Source organism: Crassostrea angulata, chromosome 10 (genome assembly GCF_025612915.1).
Source record: "Crassostrea angulata isolate pt1a10 chromosome 10, ASM2561291v2, whole genome shotgun sequence".
Taxonomy (NCBI): domain Eukaryota; kingdom Metazoa; phylum Mollusca; class Bivalvia; order Ostreida; family Ostreidae; genus Magallana; species Magallana angulata.
Window position 1 is genome coordinate 26932381 of NC_069120.1, and position 18304 is coordinate 26950684.

An 18304-nucleotide genomic window follows, 5' to 3' on the forward strand; every position below is an offset into this window, starting at 1 on the left:
TTTCGTGCATTGGTATATTTTTTCACCCCCCCCCCCCCCAAAAAAAAGATGAGAATCTTCTCGTATTCCACATTGAAAATTATGGCTTTCAATTATATTTCTTCTGAAGATATCGAAGTTTTAAATTCAGGCATGCAAGTTTTTGTGTATGATATCTTGCCAAAGCAAAAATAAGACGGATGTCTTATTTGGTTTAAATGAATACTGAATTTGAAACTTGTAATAAAAGAGGAACTATTTCTGTTGATTAAGCTTAAACTATTCCATCTATTGATCCTGTCAGGAACAAACGATTTCTTGAATATGTCTAGTCTACATTTTTGGAATAGTTAGTTTTCCCGAATGCAATTCGATTCTAAAGTCCTGGGAGAGGGATCATATTTTTTTAAGTAGTTCAGTACCAAATTGTTATGAATTTATTACAATGTACTCAATTTCGCCAATTTTCGCCTCTCTGAGAGAGAGAGAGAGAGAGAGAGAGAGAGAGAGAGAGAGAGAGAGAGAGAGAGAGAGAGAGAGAGAGAGAGAGAGAGAGAAGCAACAACCTGTTTCCAAATAAAGGGGTTCTCTTGAAGATATTATGGGTAAGCCAGTGATGATTCTTGTTGCATAAAGTTGTATATTTTCAAATTTTTTTGACGTCTTGAAACGAACAACCTCTCCAGACAACACAGCAGTATTCAATTAAAGGCCGAATAAAAGTCATGTACATTTTTTATAAAGTATTTTCTACCTATGCTAAATTTGAGCTTCTTCAACAGGCCTAATCTTTGGTATGCATTTTTGACAATATTATTGATATACTCAGAATATTCAAATTGTTTGCCATGCATACTTTTCCTGGTACTGTTTTCGGAAATATGTAAATGTATAACTGTAAATTACACCAATGATGTGACGAGAAGACTACATATTTAGAATATTAGCTACACAAGAATATCAGCTACACTATAGAATATTAGCTACACTAGAATATTAGCTATATATACATTCTAGCTACGCACCGATAAAAAAATTAAATTTTATTTCGCAGTATATATGAAATTGCTCGAAAGAAAAATATTAAATGGTATGAAATAATACTTTCCAAAAAGTACTGCAAAATAAATCAATCATTTGCTATTAGGAATTCGATGTCTACATGGGGATAAGGTCTGAAAGTAATCCCAATAAGGATTCATATACATAACAAAATTTGTTTTTATTGTTTAATATCATCCTATGTATTACATACTATGTAATTTAAAAAAAAAAATCATCGGTTTGTTCTACTTTTTCAGTAAAATCGCTACGTGCCCAATATGATAGTACCGCGACCGTCAAACCTCGGCTGATTAAGTGGCCTTTGTGGAATCAGCAGATAATAAACTATACTGGGTAAATTTCAGCACATACTTGAACAGGATATGCCAGTTTACATTTACATTTTTACTGAACACTATCAACAAGTTTAGTCAAAGATTGTATTCAAATGAGAGAGAGAGAGAGAGAGAGAGAGAGAGAGAGAGAGAGAGAGAGAGAGAGCAGTCAGTTTAACATCAAAAACAGATTTGCAAGTATTCCTATTAGATGAAAAGAAATCGTCTGCAGCTTTCGTTTTCTGGTCCGGTTGTTATTGATTCTCACAAGGTGAACATGATATATTCACAGCGCCGATAACCAGGTGAGATAATCGGATTCTGACGAAAATAAGTATCAATATATTCGAACACCATCAGATATAGGCAGCTAAACTGGAAGAGGAATAACTCCGATTGACAAGAAACAAGACGTTAGTGCTGTAGTTTGTTTATTTGAGACACTGTCTGACTGCAGTTAAAAATATAAGATTTTTAAAGAGATTCACTCTTCTTCTCATAAGCAATTTACTCTCAAACACACTCTCCCTTTCTCTCATACGGTCTTACTTTGCTCATCTCAAAACAACTCACTTTTTTGACAAAACACACATCTCATGATCAAACACACAGATAACAACCATTGTATTTTTATACAGTTAAAAGCTAAAAACAAATTATCTACATTCATATCCACTTTTTTAATTAAAAAAAATGTAATACCTTCTTAAGATGGATTCTTGTTTGATAATTTTTTTTTTTCAACTTTTATTGTAACATATCAACAAATATTTTAATTTCAAGCCTCATATCAAATTTGATATATTCTATAGCAATATGAATTTTTTTCGACTACCCCCAACCCCTTCCCATCCAATACACATAGATCTGCAAACAGTTTTAAAACATGTTTCAAGTGATTTTAATTCCTTTTGCACCAAATTTTTGATATGAGGCTTGAACGCAACATTCATGAAAGACTCATCGTGCAACCATGTTTTATCAAGTAAACTTTTCTCAAAAGCATCGCTATTGCACTTATATATATGCAGTATAAGTATGTACACAATATTAGGTAATGCATGGATTTAGTTTAGCGCGCGACAACTGTGGTAGCTGCATAAAAATGGGGGGAGGGTTATATTCGGACGCAAAACAGAGAACAGGCAACAAAATAAGCAAAAATATGATTGGAATATGAGTGAACACAAAATGTAAGCTTTAATAGGGAAACATAAATCCATATGATAGCTTAGTCGCAATTTTGCGTCCAAAATTGATTATAAACATAAAATGGAAAAAAATACACATATATATATATCTAAAAAAAATGCGGAAATTATCTAAAAAAAACCCCGAAGATACTTATTTATTCATAATAACTATCATTGGAGATTAAAAATTAAAATATTCAGTAATATTATTTGAAGCACCTTTCTGCCATAGTATGTACAATGTTGTAGCTAAAAATAGTAACAGTTGTATAAATCATATAACAATTGCATTAACATCATGGATGCGTAATAGCACTTTAGCACTTACAGAGTTCTTATGGTTTCAAAGTAACTTGGAATAATAAATGCAGAGTATATTATATATATATATACGAATGGAAAAATTGAAAAATGCAAACTCTAAAATATGTATCAAAAGCCAGTAAAATAACTTTCATATCTTGTATATATATTACGGATGGAATAACTAGACATATTGTAGGTACTTTAGCGGGATAGTACCTAGATGAAATCGTTTCAGTTTTCATACTTCAAAATACAAATATAACCTTTGGTCTTTGGATGATCTTGTTCTTTTCAGTAAAATTTCAGCTACTTTCAATTCTATTGAAGAATATTTATGTTCATGAACAAACATTATTTTTTTTATATCACAGTTAAAAAAACAACTACATATACATGTATACGTCAACAATTTTTTTTTTACATTGTCTTCAGTTTCTTTGTATCATATAATACACCAACACGTTGTAGAGATTACATCACATCACGTCTTTTTCAAATTTTAGCAGTCCAATCGTGGGCTCATAAGTTCCCGCCAAATAATAAACGTCTGTTTCTTTAGTCACGTGAGAATCAGGTCTCTGCGTTTTACCGTATTCCGTGTAAGAGAGCACTTCACATTTGTGTGATATTGTCTGAACGTCGTTTTCGTCAATATGTGGTGATTGAAACAACGCTCCCTGATTAATTAAAAAAAAAAAAAATGAAACCAATTTAATCTTTTACTCTGATAACTTTTCTGGAGGTACAGTTGTTTTTTTTTTTTGAAGTTACCCTAGACACCCCAAATTGCCTTCAAAATTAAGCGAGATAAAAAAAAAAACTATCAATGTTTGTATAAAATAGTCTAACTGAATGAAAATCCCTTATAGAATTAATACCTTCATGTCATGTAGTTTCTTTCCGCCCCTAGTTTCCTCAGGGTGATAAAACCATTTGACCTTGACTACCATTTGACCTCCCCACGCCTCCCACATACTGTCAATTCTGCCCACATACGGAAGATGAGGGCGGCCGGTCGATAGAAACACAGCACAATCGCCAACCTACAATCAACCGTATTTCTCGTTTAAAACATTTAATTAGATAAACAGATTCCCCAAACATATTAAATACATAGCAATGAATAGAATGCTACAATCTTTGTTTAGGATGTGATGCGCAACTAAAGTTGTATTTTTTTTTCACAATTACTACATGAAATCTAAATACTTTAAGATTTAAACAATTATTGTTATTCCAGGCGCTGCTGTCACCTACTGTTATCGTCCAAATTTCCAAGCTATATCTCTATATATATAATTTTTTGAGGAGAATTTGAGTAGGTAAAGTATAATGTGTCACTTGACGAAAACGTTGAAGACGGTGTGTTCAGCACCCAGTGTAGAAGGTTTGCAGTGACTTACCGAGATATGTTCCTTCCCCCTGATGATTGACCGATAAAATTCCTTCTTGGCCTTTCCCTTCATCCCAGGTCTCTTCGTACTCTTTCCAGACCACTCCCACAATTGTCTGGCAGGCACAAATGCTGCAAAAATAACAATTTCAATGAAGAATATTCCTACACCCATTATCAAGCGGCTTAAACTAAATGCGATATATTTTACCACCAGTCATCAATGCAGTAAAAGCTTAATATCAGCAACCAAAAAATTTATAATGCCGTTGGTCTTATTATTTTTTTTAATTTGAATACCAGAACATGGGGTAAAAACGACACCCAAAATCACTAAAATTATTATTTTGCAAAAGTCAAAGACAAAGGCAAATCCAAAATAAAACAAGAGAGGTTATACGATCAAGATTAGAGGATAGGAAGTATAAGCCAAATAACACTACCCAAAAAATTAAAAAAGTTACTTTTTTGCACCTTGTATATTTTTTTTAGTTTTTTATGTAATGCCGTGATACACGTAGGTGTTCCGTTAAAGAGAGTGTGCACGTATGAGACAGCAAAGCTAAAGTGGTACACATGTTGATTAGGTTATATATTAGGAAACGACAGACTGGCAAATACAAGAAAGCACAAGCCAGCTAGGTCACATTGAACTCGTACCTGCCGCCCTGGGCTCAATTATACTAGATCTATTCGAGATGCGGATTGATGTTAAGAGATTTTTATCTCGTTCAGTACCATCAAAAGTATTTGCATCTCGAGTATGCGCACTAGGTTCCTTTATTACGTCACTTTCGTCGCCTCGAGACACAGAGGAGTGAGCGGTCGTGTGAAACTGTCTTTTATCGATAGAGGGCACTTTTTCCAGCTTCCCAATATTGTGAGAAAAATAATTTTTACCTTGGTCTTGATTGCTTTTCGCTGAATCCTTTACTTTTTCTTTCTTGGCTTTTTCTGTTTTGCTTTTGTCTGATTTTCGTTCGTCATTGAAATTGTTTGATTGAGAATCGTTTCTTTGATTGCTGTTAGCAGACGACGATGAAAAAACGTCATTGATGTCATCATCAAGACCGCACACATCAATATCACATTCTTCGTCCTCCTTTTTGTCGGGTTTCGCTTTTGGGGGCCGCCCAGGGCCTCGTTTCTGTGCTGGCTTTGACTCTGTACTTTCGGATCTCTCGGATACTTTGGTTGTAGAAGATTCGACACTTTCAGATGTAGTGTGTCTTCTTCGTTTTCCAATCAGCAATAATGGGTTAGGGTCGTAGGCTAGAGTGTACAAGGAAATAATATACATGTACAGTATTTTTATTATTAATAAAAATTTCGATGTAGATTCTTTTGATATCCAAGTCTTTTTAAAATTTATTTACACATATCAGTTTATAAAGAACAATATTTTCTTCTGACAAATATGCTAATTAAAAATGTAATTATTTCTAAATTATAATTAAAATTTGTTTCATTTAGAGAAAATTAAACCGTTAACACGAGTTTTTAAAGTCCAGAAGATAACAACGAACGTAAATATTTTGATCGGCTGTTAATAAAAAGATAAAATGAAATTGTCTCCCTTACACTAGCAGACGAGAACACTCAGTGCTAGGCTATACAAAGACAATATACCAGATAATAAATAGTGTATTTGTCAAAATAGATAAATACATAAAAATCACACTGGCAAGTGAATGTACTTACAAACTACTGGGTAATCACGTGGTAACATTCTTATGTGATCCAGTGGAATTCTTCCCGAGTCTCCGTCATCAAACTCGACGTTTATACAGGATTTATCAGAGTGGGGGTTGGGACTAGCTGCAAAGCGGAAAAAAACATAATTAGCCATCAATTCACTCTTCCAAAATAAAATTTTGAAATGATAAAGAAAACATAGATTTTATAATTATATTAAAATAAGAGAGAGAGAGAGAGAGAGAGAGAGTTGAGAGAGTTTCAGACAGAGAGCTTTTAAAAATACTCTAATAATTGATGCATGCATTTGTTGTTATAAAAGTAAATAAAATAACATTATTAATTCGTTTCGTGCACTTTAAAGGATATCTATTCTGCACATCATTTCTATTCCTAGGACGTTACAACATAAATATTTCTATTGCTTCAAATACGTGAGGACTTTAACTAAAAATTAGCTATCAATTATGATAATTCAAAACAAAGTCAAGTATTTGTGGTTCATAGCAAAACATTAACAGATTATGTCATCATGATAGAATTATGGGAATTTATAAACTTTAAAGTAAACAAAGATAACCGAGTAACGCATGTAATTTTATACAAATAAGGATTATTTCATGGGAAAGGGCACCAAGGGCATTTGTTTTAAAACCGAAGGTTATTCCTCAACAGATTGTTTGATCAACACCACAACTTTCTTTTAAACTACCCCTTATCTATTTTCAAAACGATGCTTTTTTCGATTTTCTGCGTTATTTGATCGTTACCTTTTGAGATTGTTCCTGGATAAAGACAGCTAAACTGTTGACTCCAATAAGCACATATTCTGGTGCCTTCCTTAAGTACCTTAGACGATTGTGGCCGTACGTCCAAAATCTAGGAAAAACCAAAGATTATAATCTAAATCTACACCGATCCGAAACTTTTTTTGTGTATGTCACCGCCGTCTTCTGATACTGATGGCGTGAAACCATTTTTGATGATTTTATTGGTACTTCATCCGCGAATTTTTGTTGGAAGCAACGGAACATTAAAGGAACTATTGCATACATAATTCGTATACAAAAAATTAATTGTTGTTTCACGATATTACGTTACAATGAATCAGAAAGATGACAACCAACAAAAATACGCCCCTCCCCCTCGAATATAAATGATTACACCGTGTGTAGTAGATTTACTTATGTGTATAATCTGCAATGTTAACGACTTCGAAATGTTTTTAGAGAATAAACAAGATTTGCTAAAAAGCCCCAGAAGAAATATTGGCAACTTAAACTGCACGAAATGAAAGCACAGATATAAGGAGGGATCTTACCGCTTCCTTCAGAATTTCCTCTTGGGAGTATATGTACGGCCTGTTTCCCCGTGCATTATCTATGATGACCCCGTAAACGTCCGGGGGACGGATCCCCTTGACGGCCCCTTCGTAGAAGAGCCCGTCTTTAAAAACAAGGACCCGTAACCCGTCAACCAGCTCATCCTTGTCAATGGTGCACGTCTTCGGCTCTGCAATTCATACATATGCAAAATAGTATACTTCATGCACTGTTTCATAACTTATGATAAAAAAATATGTACAGTACATGAATTAAGCCACTGAGTATATATAATTAAGCTTTTAACAGTCGTTGTATCGTGAAATTAAAAGAAATGCGCGAGACCGATGCCAAACAAAAATGAATAGAGAAAGCTTTTTTTGCAAAATGCAACAGAGAGTAAATAGATATATATTTTTTACACTGATATAAATTAAAGAATCATACAAGGGTTTATTCAGTCTTACAGTTCTACTTATTGACTTGATGTCAGGCTATAATATCTATACCTGGCGTGTGTGGGCGATCACGGAGCACGCTGAGTGGTATATTGTCAGCATCACTCTCGCTCTCGCTGCTGTCAGTGTCAATAAAAGCCTTCGATTTTGGCTGCTTTTTGTGTAGTGGCCTTTTCTGCAAAGCGACATGATTGGTTAATTTACGACATATATTGCACTGCTGAAAAAAAAAACGGCAGGGAGAACGAGTTCTTTCTAAATTACACCCTATAGACTCATGTATCCTTGTATATTTCCCGGAAATTACGTCAACGACATTAATACTAAAACAGAAATCAATCTTGCAGACTAGCAATCGACTTACTTCTGATCTGTCACAAGACTTCTGTAAGGTCTTCGAGTATTTCTTTTTGACTTTGTCGGTAAGTTCTTTAATACTTTTAGCCTTTTGTAATTTAGCCTGATTGGTGTGAGGTTTAGCAACTTTTGTAATTTTTGGTGTTGCGGTCGTCTGCTGTTGACCGGTTGGCTTGATCTGCTGTTGTGTTAACGGCGTGTAAATTGGTGATGGCTGAGGACTAGGATCACTTAAAAAGATACGCTCACTCCGCCTTCTGAGCCACTCCTCGTCCAAATATATTGGTTTCAATGTCTCCTGGTTTTCCAGCTAAAATGACAGCCGATCGATTTTAACCCTGATATATACTGAGTATCATATACGTGTATGTAAGAGAGAGAGAGAGAGAGAGAGAGAGAGAGAGAGAGAGAGAGAGAGAGAGAGAGATCTGCATTTCTCTACAAGTATTCAGTGTTTATGACACGTCTCCTTTTTCTTGTGACTGTTATCTCGACATATTCACAAAGGACCTTTCCCAATATACAGCATTAATTAGTCATCTAATCAAACGTAGGTGTTTCCCTAATATTTTTATTTCGGAAGCAGGTGTTTGAAACCCAAGAGAGTCACACAAATTAGATTCGTAGTCATATTGCATATTAGAAAGATGACGACATACCTTTATCTTCTTTTCTTTGTCTTTTTCTTGTTCGTGGAAATTTTGAAGTTGAAAAAGTCTGAAATTTTTGGCTGTCTTGGCAACTATTGTTTCTGTGGATTTAAAAACAACAGTTTGGAAATAAAAGTTATATCAATAATGAAACTACAGAACAAAACTCCAAAAATAATTAAAGTAAAAATGATTGCACAAATTTAAAAAGGTATGCAATTCCTTTAAAGCAATGTATCCACAAACGAAAGAAAAGATTAATGACATCTTTAATGTCATTGATTTTGATCAACTGAATCTAATCATCATTCATTTTGAAATCCATGCTATGCATGCCACGCTAGTATGAGTTATATACTAGTAATTCCTATACGTGTATCTATTCAATAGATACAAGAAAAAATATTATTTCGCCACACAAATTAGGGTTAATGTTTGAATTTTGTATACTATGGTTTCTTTTGTTATCTTTATATTTTAAGTGTAACAATGAATTTCGTAACTTTTTATTACTCTATTTTCTAGTTTCTAGTTTTCTCAAGTTTTATTCACTCCATTGCAAATACATTATTGGCTGTTTTATTTATTTTTCGGTGTCCTTTAAATGGGTATAGATTCCAAATGTTCAGCACTTGTCTATCTAACCGATATACATGTTATATTGATAAAACAGAATTTTAAATTTCGTAATCATTTATTATATTTTTATTCCTTCGAATAAGATACCTGTATTTTAACCACTCCTGTGCAATATCATTGCTTACTTTAATTCCTCATACCTGTAGAACGCTTCTGAATCTTACATATACTGTTTAATCTCTCTGACTATATCTAATACTATGGAATTTTAAAAAATGTTGCTTATAAATGTTAATGAAACTTTCTAATTTCCAACAGGTATTCATTATAAAATTATAATGACATCGATAATATAGCAATTAATTAAATTAATTGTTATTCCACGAAATTAAGTCCCCATATGTGTATATATAGAGGTAAACCTGAATTTTTTTTTTATATAAATCATGGTCATATTTATTGATTGCTAATTGTGTACACTTTAAGCTATGGGTGGCTTTAAGCGACGATTGGAGGGATTGTTTTCATCATATTTATTTTAAGTCTGTTGCATTGTTTACATACCAGTTCCATTTTCGGATTGATCTGGGGTGCATTTTCGAGGTCTTCCCGGTTTTCTCTTCTTGTTGCCGCTATTAGCAGGGCTTTGATTTTCATTCTTGCTCGTTTTCTCGGAATCTGAAATAATGATGATGAGCAATATCTTATACCAAACCCGGTTGCTATACAACATGAAAACAACACAAATACTTTTTTTCTCTCTCTAACGCAACATCAGAATTTATATTTAATGGCTGTCAACTGCAATCAATTTTTCCTGCTACTGTGGCCTGTTCCCAGCAATAATGGTATTAAGTAATTTAATATGCAACATCGGTTGCCATTTTTGTTTTTGTAATAAACATTTGCTGAGAAATTATGATACGTCGCAGATGCTACAGAATAAATAGTTAATACTTTATCGAATCAATATGTTATTTCTAATTTACTATTTTCCCATCTAATCATTACATATTTTGAGAAGATTTCTCTTTGGTATCATTTGCATTTTTTTTTAAAATTCTCTATCAAGATCACATTAGTTTGACTTGTGTCATACAACATATAAACGACGTATCTTCACTGTTATTCTTATGGTGACTCAAGAACAACTAAATTAGTAAAATAAACATGCATATTACGAGAACATTCAATGAAATCAAGAGTTTTCATTTGCTATCTTCGTTAGTTTGTGGATTTGGAATAGAATCAAAATATAACTTCTGATGTTTCGCTATTTAAAGGCGAAGTTCATATCAAGTGTAAAATTGCAGTAACTCTAACAGTTAAAAAAGTACTATTCTGATTAATAATAAAATAAATGAAAATATTACTTTAAAAAGACGCTACCTTTTGATTCATTGTTAGTAGATTCATGCAGTTTAGTAAGTATGTCCTTGCTCTCCAAAGCGCTTTGAACACCATGCTCGGTCTTACAAAAGTTTGATCGATCCTCCGTTCTTGAATTTTCTTCTTCTTCTTCCTCTTCTTCATCATCACCATCTTCATCTTCGTGCTTTCCGACGGCGAACAAGTCCTTTTCATCACGTCTGCTCTCCTTCTGATCTTGATCGCGTTTTTCTTCCCGCCTTTTCTTGTCCTTCTGCTTTTTGTGTGACGTATTGGAGTTCTCATGGAGATCACGGAAGGATGATCTCTCGTGATCTTTTTGATGACTGACGGCATAATTTGCAAGCATAGATAAGCCATCTTGGTATTTGTGCTTATGTTTCTCCTCTAAAATAAACAACCGAAACATTTTTATCAATACTTGAAAAACCTACTTCTTTGGTTATATCTTGGCGAAGAGGAATAGTACTTACTCTCATGGGAATGTGAACTAGACTTTTTTATCTTTTTGAACATTTTCATTGCGGAGCCAAATAGATTATCTGAAAAATGAAACATAAACATAATTAACACAAAATTATGATCAATATGTACATTGTAATTCGCAGCCAATTCAATGGACATAAAAGTAATCCGATGTAGATCTTATTTTTAGAATTCTTACGTTTCTGAAATGATTTCTTCGTTGATTTAAGTTTTGACTCTTCCGTTTTTAAATGCTTCTTTTTCACTACAATATGAAAAAAGATTATTGTGCATATAAATACAATTAAGTGTGTACAAACCTACACATACACACACACAAATAAATAAAATTTGAAATAAACTTTTTAAAAAAACCACAAACGACTATTACCTTTGAATTCCAATGTCTTATTTGAGGATGTAGCAAATCCGGAGTCCCCAAAGTGGAAGTGTTTGTCTGAAAATAAATATTTTTGTAATGAACTTCTGTTCTCAAAACAAGAGAATGTTGTTTTCTTCACACAACAAACCAACTTTTTCGCTAGGAAGCTGCCAAAAGTCGCCTTCCAAGACTGTCATGTCAAATTTGCTAATCTGTGAATCAGACCGTTTAATAGAGAAGTTTAAAGATTTAATCTGTTTTTTATTGGAAAATAAGTGATCGATTGCGATTTAGGCTTTTGCACACTTCATGTACTTTGCAGTACAAGGAAGGATGCTCCAAAATGCACAATTAGTAAAACAAGGTCTGCTGAAGGAAGCCCGTACCCTGGTTCTCGGCAGCGTGACTACCAGATGTACTGCCTTTCCGTTTCATCGTAAACCCAGATTGAGTCTTAAAAAGCGCTGCCATGGCGTTAGCCTTCAGCTTTTTACTAAGTGGCATCTAAAATAGAATATTAATTATCCATAGGTTAGCTCCATCACATGTAACGCAACTCTATACCAACACTTGTATCACGCATTATCATCATATCTCGCGTTAGCGATTAAATATAATGATATCATTTCATGTTCGATATCTTAACAGTTTCTCGTTATTCAACACAGGTTTTAATTATAAAAGACAGGTTTTTATCGCCTTGCTTAAATTTCACACGCACCCCAAATCCACCACCTGTTTTCCTAAACACTCTATCCACCAATTCTTCTGCTTGCTTTTTCTTCTTTACCGGGGGTTCCTTTATTTTGGTCTTTTCGCCAGAGCTGTAACACCAATTCAAATGACATGCACTATTCTTATTTCTCATTATCTTTTTTACATGGGAAACATGATTTGTTTAAATTCACATAATTTTCTTTCTTATATTGGTTCAATGAAAACAATTCAAAACTATTAACAAATTTTAGTATAAGGACATAACAGAGGCTTTTGAAGAACGATGGTTTCGGAGATTGAGCTTACTGGATGGCTAAATGGTGTTTCATTCTGAAGTCAAACATATCAAAGTTGCAGAGAACTAGAAACAGCATGTATATTTGATACACCGTGAGACATGATTGATTAATTATACACCTTTATGGATGCAAGGTCACGAAAAAGACGAATCGATTGTGTAGGAAAACTATTGTTTCACACACACAATGATAAAACGATTTAGAATTAACACAATCTCTCACTTTACATATCCCCCTGTTTGCCATTTACATCGATTTTTAAAAGTCATGTTTTAAAAAAAAAAATCAGTTTAAGCCAGTAGGCATTATACCTTGAAAAGAATGAAAGAAAGGATTGGTTGTTATTGAATTGCTCTGATGAAATACTTAACCAAACTAACAAAATGGTCCATTAGCCGACATTACTACGTCCAATTTTGCACAACTAATTCCAGTAAAATACTGGGAATCTTCTTAATCTGCAGGAGAGCGTCGTTAACAAGAAACGCTGAACAATTTGTTTTTGTGGATTCCACTTTCTGTTAAACTAATGATCGAACTTTTCCCATTTATCTGAGAAAGATCAGCTGACGTTCCTCGAAGAATTTATATAATATTTTGGACTTAATTTTCCAAATAGGAAAGACTAAGCTTCAATTCTTTTTTTTTTCAAAGTTAAATACTAACTTGACGTTGTCGTTGGAAGAGCCAGAATGGTGTTGTCTCTTTCTCGGCCGACCTGGCCCCCGCTGTTTATCACTGTAATCAATAATAAAGTGTCATTTTAACCTGGAACATTCCAGTAATCAGGCAATACCACTCCTTATGATGATAGTTTTTAATCATGGTATCTTTAATCTATATCAGAATTTCCGCCAATATTATACAGCATATCAAATTAAAGTCAAAGAATACACAAAATCCGCTTGAAAGTGCTTCAATGCTAAAAATTATTTTTTCGAGGTAAGTCTTTTTATCTTAGGGGATTAATTTTTTAACCTGTTTTAGTACTGAAATTCAACAAAGATATGATACGTAAAAAATGCTAAAAATACGGATGGCACATTAGAACTTAAGTATTTTTTGTCGTAAATCAGCCTTTGCTTTTTTATTTTAAACTAAAATGCCATATCAAATGGAAAAGTCTTTACAATACACAATGATTCTTTTAAGACAATAAAAATATTTCACAAAGATTATTAAGTTCCGTTCATGTCTATGAAATGAAAAGATTACATAATCAACATGAAAGTGTGACATACTCAACACGATCTTTTTCCTTTTCGCTTTTCTTTGGTTGGAGTTTTGCGTAAAGCTTTTGTTTTTCTTTGTAAAGCCTTTGAAGTTCCGCCAGACGGATTCTCATATCTAGTTCTATAGCATTAATTTCGTCATCTCCTATTTCAAGAAAAGAACCCAGATCTGTTTCTTTGAGTTGTAATGTGTGTGACACAGTAGAACCGAAGCTAATGTCATAATACAGCAAATAAAATTAAGGTTTTAGGGTATAATAACGAAATAATATTAAGCAAAAGAGGAAACAATTTAAAAAGAATTGAGAAGTATGAACATAATAAAAATACAAATAAAACTAAAGATGAAAGACTTACTAAAAAATAGACTAAGATTCTTGTTATCTTTGTTTTCATACAAGTAATCAATGGAAGAAGAAACATAAATCGCATTTTCTGTTTTAATTTACGGTTTCATCTTAATGGTTGCCTCTAGGTGGTATTCGTCTACCAAAAATCATTACTAGGTGCAGTCAAATTGTGTAGATTTATTTAAAAAGCAATATTCGTGCACTTCAACGATAAAAAAGTGACGTCATGGAAAAGATGTGTACCTTGAGGGATCCGAAGACCAGAAGATGTGTAATAACTGCCTCCCTCAGTTTTACAGTCTGTCTTGGCAGGTGGAAGGGATCTTGTCCTGCTGATTGACTTTTTTCGCACTTGTTTTGCCGCTGGTTTTGGTTCCTTTTTTTCCACACTTTTTGTTTTAGTTGTATCTTTCGTGTTTGTTTTTGTAGGAGTTTTTGATTCTGTTTGATCTTTTGCATCCGTCTGCTTAGATTGAGTTTCTTCATTTTCAGGGGAGGCAAATTTTGCCCGTTGTTCGGCCAAGGCACTTAAAAGTTCTAATCCATCAGCTGCTTGAAGAATTTGAGGATCTAAAAAGGGATTGTAATTGCCATTATCCTGTTCAGCTTTACGTGGCATTATATCAGAGTTAGTCTCTTTTTTATCTTGGTCATTATTTGTTGAGATTTTATGTAATTGAGATTTTGTGTCAGGTGTCATTTCTACAATTGTCACGTCTCCTATGACAGTCGTGGTGGGGAGGGAAACACTAGCCTGATGGCTACCAACGTTGTCGGCAGAGCAAGTCATTACGGAGGCCACTTTTTTAGTCTTAGATTTGGAATCAGTTTCGGGTAATTTTTGAATGCTTTCTGTTTGTACAGCTGTGACTCCTTTCGAGCACACAGTAGGGGGCTGCATTAAAGATAGTTCATTATTCTGATGCACATCTTCAATATTATCCTGAGGGGTGTCCTCGCATTCATTTCCAGGAATCATAGGTGACGTGCCGCGTGACTGGACCAATGACGTCACTGCTTTGACAGCCTGCACCACACTTAAGGTGCATGGAGCATCGGCCACTGCCGCTGTATTGAACGCTGGAGGAAAAGCTACTTGATTTGAAGTAGGCCGTACTTTAGCAGCAGGTACTTCTGAAAGAAATTCAAGACATTGCTAATTAAGCAGAGATTCTATGAAAGGTGCTTTATGTGATCCATTAACCTAGCGGAAGAATATTTCCCTTTATCATATATGAACTTTACACTAAAAGAGAAATACGTCCAAAAACATATTCCCATGTCGTATATGACGTTATTTTCTTCTTAAAAACGAGTGTCAAGTTTCCTTCCCCGTTTCGACTGAATTTTTTTTTATAATGTCCTTCTAGGAAAAGTACACCTGTTAAGATACAGATTACATTAATTTACGTATGTGTTATCAATTATCTAATCTAAAGCCGAAATTGAAGTTGAGCAATAACGACTGTAAAGTCACTTTACTATACGAGCTTTGCGAACATTTTAAATTTTTTTAAATATCTGCTTCAAAATGTTTGTTGACTTATGTATTTTATGTGCTGTAGGGCCGTCTTGTTATCAAAAGATATCAATTTTTCCGTTTTTGCTTTCTCTATTTCTCTATACCGATAGATAATTGAATTACAATCACAATCTTAATACCAAACTTGAAAGTCTTTCAATCTCGACTGTTTGAAATTACGTATTCTCTACGATATAATGTTTATACCTTCTTTTACAGCTTCTGTTTTGTCTTTTTCTAGGTCAACATTTGTAGGTATTTCTTTTTTTACTTTTGGAGAATCTTTCTCTAACACCTCATCATCAACTTTTGAAGGCAGAATGGGAACATTTTTCTTGTCATTGATTTGATCGCCTCGTGGTTGGTACTGAAGAAAATAAACATAAGTAAACTCTATACTTGTTGGTATTTTTTTAGGTTTATATTAATATATCTCTTTCACGTGGTTAACGGGAATTAAAACGGCTATTTTCTGTAGCTTCTAGACCATAAATGATAATTCATTCATTTTTCGTTCAAAATCATTTACAAAGAAAATCAATGAGTTATAGTTTTTTGAATATCATAAAGGGCACCATTACATTAATAATTTTTACCATTGTCTGAAACGCTTGGGAGTAGGAGACTCCTAGTGAGTCTGCTGTGCTTCCTATAACCTGTGGTTGCAAAGGAGCTTGTTGAGCGGTAAATATTTGCTGTATCTGAGGTGTATGACTGCCGGGAAAGGCCCACAAGCGATGAGGGTCATACATATCTGAAAAACAAGACCATCACAAATTTAAAAAAACCCTAATTGTTTTTGCTATGAAAATTTAAAAAATATAAGTTATTCTTTCCCTCTCTATGTTAACAATATATCAAAATAAAAAAATAACCAGCTGATTATTCCTTGTATATAATGTTATACAACTTAGCCAGTTTTGGGTTTTATACATATATTCCGTCTTTATTACCACTAAGATTTGTTGACGGTATTAGGAGGAGCTGTCCAACTGAATCCTGTATTAGTTTATAGCCTGGAGGAATCGACAAAGGAAGCTGGTTGCCTTCTATCGAGTTGGTAGTTGTTGGTATGCTTGTATTAAGATTGTAGGCTGGAAGTTGTGAAAGCCATGGTGACTGACCAAGTGTAGAATGCCCAGACTGAAGCCATGGTGACGTAAAATGCCTTGCCGAAGGATCATCTGCCCAAGCTACCCCTGTCCCGTTTGCAGAACCTGAAACAATTATTACCGCAAAACGGTAAAATAAATAATTTTTTTTTCTAGTTTTTCAATTTTATTTTTCATATCTTCTTAACATATATTGTAAATAACGCACTGTTAAAACATGTTTCGTTTGATATTTTTCTGATAAAACTTGAAATTTGAAAATATACCTGTTACAATCAGGTTTGCAGGAAGCTGATTGCGCATATCATTAATTGATGAACTTGGGGTGCTAGATTTAGACAGTGTCCGTTGACTGGATACTATTTGTACACTGAAATGGAAACAACACCGTGATAAAGGAAAATAACTAAAAAATATAAATTACATATACAATAAAATTTGTATAAGCAGCCTTTGTTGCTGATGGAGAAAATCAGAATACAGTGTATGATTATGTTCCAATATATATTGTAAAATTGCACGCTTTAGAATCGAAGCTGAATCAAGTAGTTAAAACATTTCCCGTGTATATGCATCTATTAATTACCAAGTGTAAATTACTTCAATATTGACAAAATATTGTATGAGAGAGATAAAACTCTAGGCACTTCATGTGTTTTTTTTTCTCTTGAAAAACATATACATCAGGACAATTATATTTAGACAAGTGCTTTAAAAGTTTATACCATTCTCCATTACGCGCAATTGTCTCATTCCCTGCACCATTGTTAAATGAAGTTTCCACTAATGTTTCTGAAACATGAAATATATTTGCATGACCATTTTCTGACTTTGTTTAAAAACGACAGCAGACAGTAATATTGTTGCAACAATTCATCTTTTAGTGTATAAGAATAACAGTCTCTCTGTCTGTAAAACATATTAGTTAAATCTAAGATCGTAGCAATAAGTGTATCATTCTTTTTGATTAACAAAAAAAAAACCAAAATAGCTTTCATTTCATTTTTCTAAGAGAAAATATCAATATTTTCCGTTTTGTTTTTGTTCTGTATAATTATATAGTTATTCATTGAATTGTTTTGGTAAAACTACCGACCTTTTCATTTTACAAAAGAACGTTAATATTTCCTTTTAACAAATTTATGACTGTGTATACGTACATCAACCGATATACAACGGATAATATACTTGCTTTACAACCCAACATCAAGTACTAAATGCGTGAAATCAAACGAAGTTCACCAGAATTTGTGATGTTATTGTTATCTTTATTTATAAGAATTTCAAAATTTCTATGTAATCATCTGAACCGAAAACTGAATGAAACAGTATGTGATAAGTACAAGGTTTCTGAGTGTAATTCAACACTTATAAGTGACCAAAATGGCATACATATTAAGCACTTAACAGAGGCTAAAATCTCAAATCATACATAAATGATTAGTTACCTGGTTTGTTCGTCTTTTTGTCCTCCCGTTTCTGAGCCACTGCTATCCCAATAGGTATATTACTCATTCCTAGAAAC

General features: G+C 33.6%; 1 protein-coding gene across 5 annotated transcripts in view; it reads right to left on the reverse strand.

Moving 5' to 3' along the window:
- Window positions 1-1772: 1772 nt before the first annotated feature.
- LOC128165324 (uncharacterized) overlaps window positions 1773-18304 on the reverse strand; it is a 32131-nt gene continuing 15599 nt past the window's right edge. For 2 of the 5 annotated variants that reach the window (XM_052829741.1, XM_052829738.1), the window contains 26 exons: window positions 18228-18296; window positions 17505-17571; window positions 17046-17149; window positions 16621-16884; window positions 16264-16421; window positions 15875-16034; window positions 14389-15279; window positions 13805-13964; window positions 13230-13301; window positions 12269-12371; window positions 11934-12051; window positions 11557-11622; window positions 11365-11430; window positions 11174-11242; window positions 10788-11087; window positions 9876-9989; window positions 8742-8833; window positions 8090-8392; window positions 7777-7900; window positions 7267-7457; window positions 6716-6824; window positions 5952-6068; window positions 4911-5522; window positions 4261-4382; window positions 3736-3900; window positions 1773-3534 (listed from right to left, as the gene is read on the reverse strand). In XM_052829741.1, the coding sequence (XP_052685701.1) occupies window positions 3334-3534; window positions 3736-3900; window positions 4261-4382; window positions 4911-5522; window positions 5952-6068; window positions 6716-6824; window positions 7267-7457; window positions 7777-7900; window positions 8090-8392; window positions 8742-8833; window positions 9876-9989; window positions 10788-11087; window positions 11174-11242; window positions 11365-11430; window positions 11557-11622; window positions 11934-12051; window positions 12269-12371; window positions 13230-13301; window positions 13805-13964; window positions 14389-15279; window positions 15875-16034; window positions 16264-16421; window positions 16621-16884; window positions 17046-17149; window positions 17505-17571; window positions 18228-18296 (4817 nt within the window). In that variant the 3' untranslated portion in view covers window positions 1773-3333. Of the gene's footprint in view, window positions 3535-3735; window positions 3901-4260; window positions 4383-4910; window positions 5523-5951; window positions 6069-6715; window positions 6825-7266; window positions 7458-7776; window positions 7901-8089; window positions 8393-8741; window positions 8834-9875; window positions 9990-10700; window positions 11088-11173; window positions 11243-11364; window positions 11431-11556; window positions 11623-11933; window positions 12052-12268; window positions 12372-13229; window positions 13302-13804; window positions 13965-14388; window positions 15280-15874; window positions 16035-16263; window positions 16422-16620; window positions 16885-17045; window positions 17150-17504; window positions 17572-18227; window positions 18297-18304 lie in introns of all 5 variants that reach the window. The other 3 variants (XM_052829739.1, XM_052829740.1, XM_052829737.1) reach the window with 3 other exon arrangements.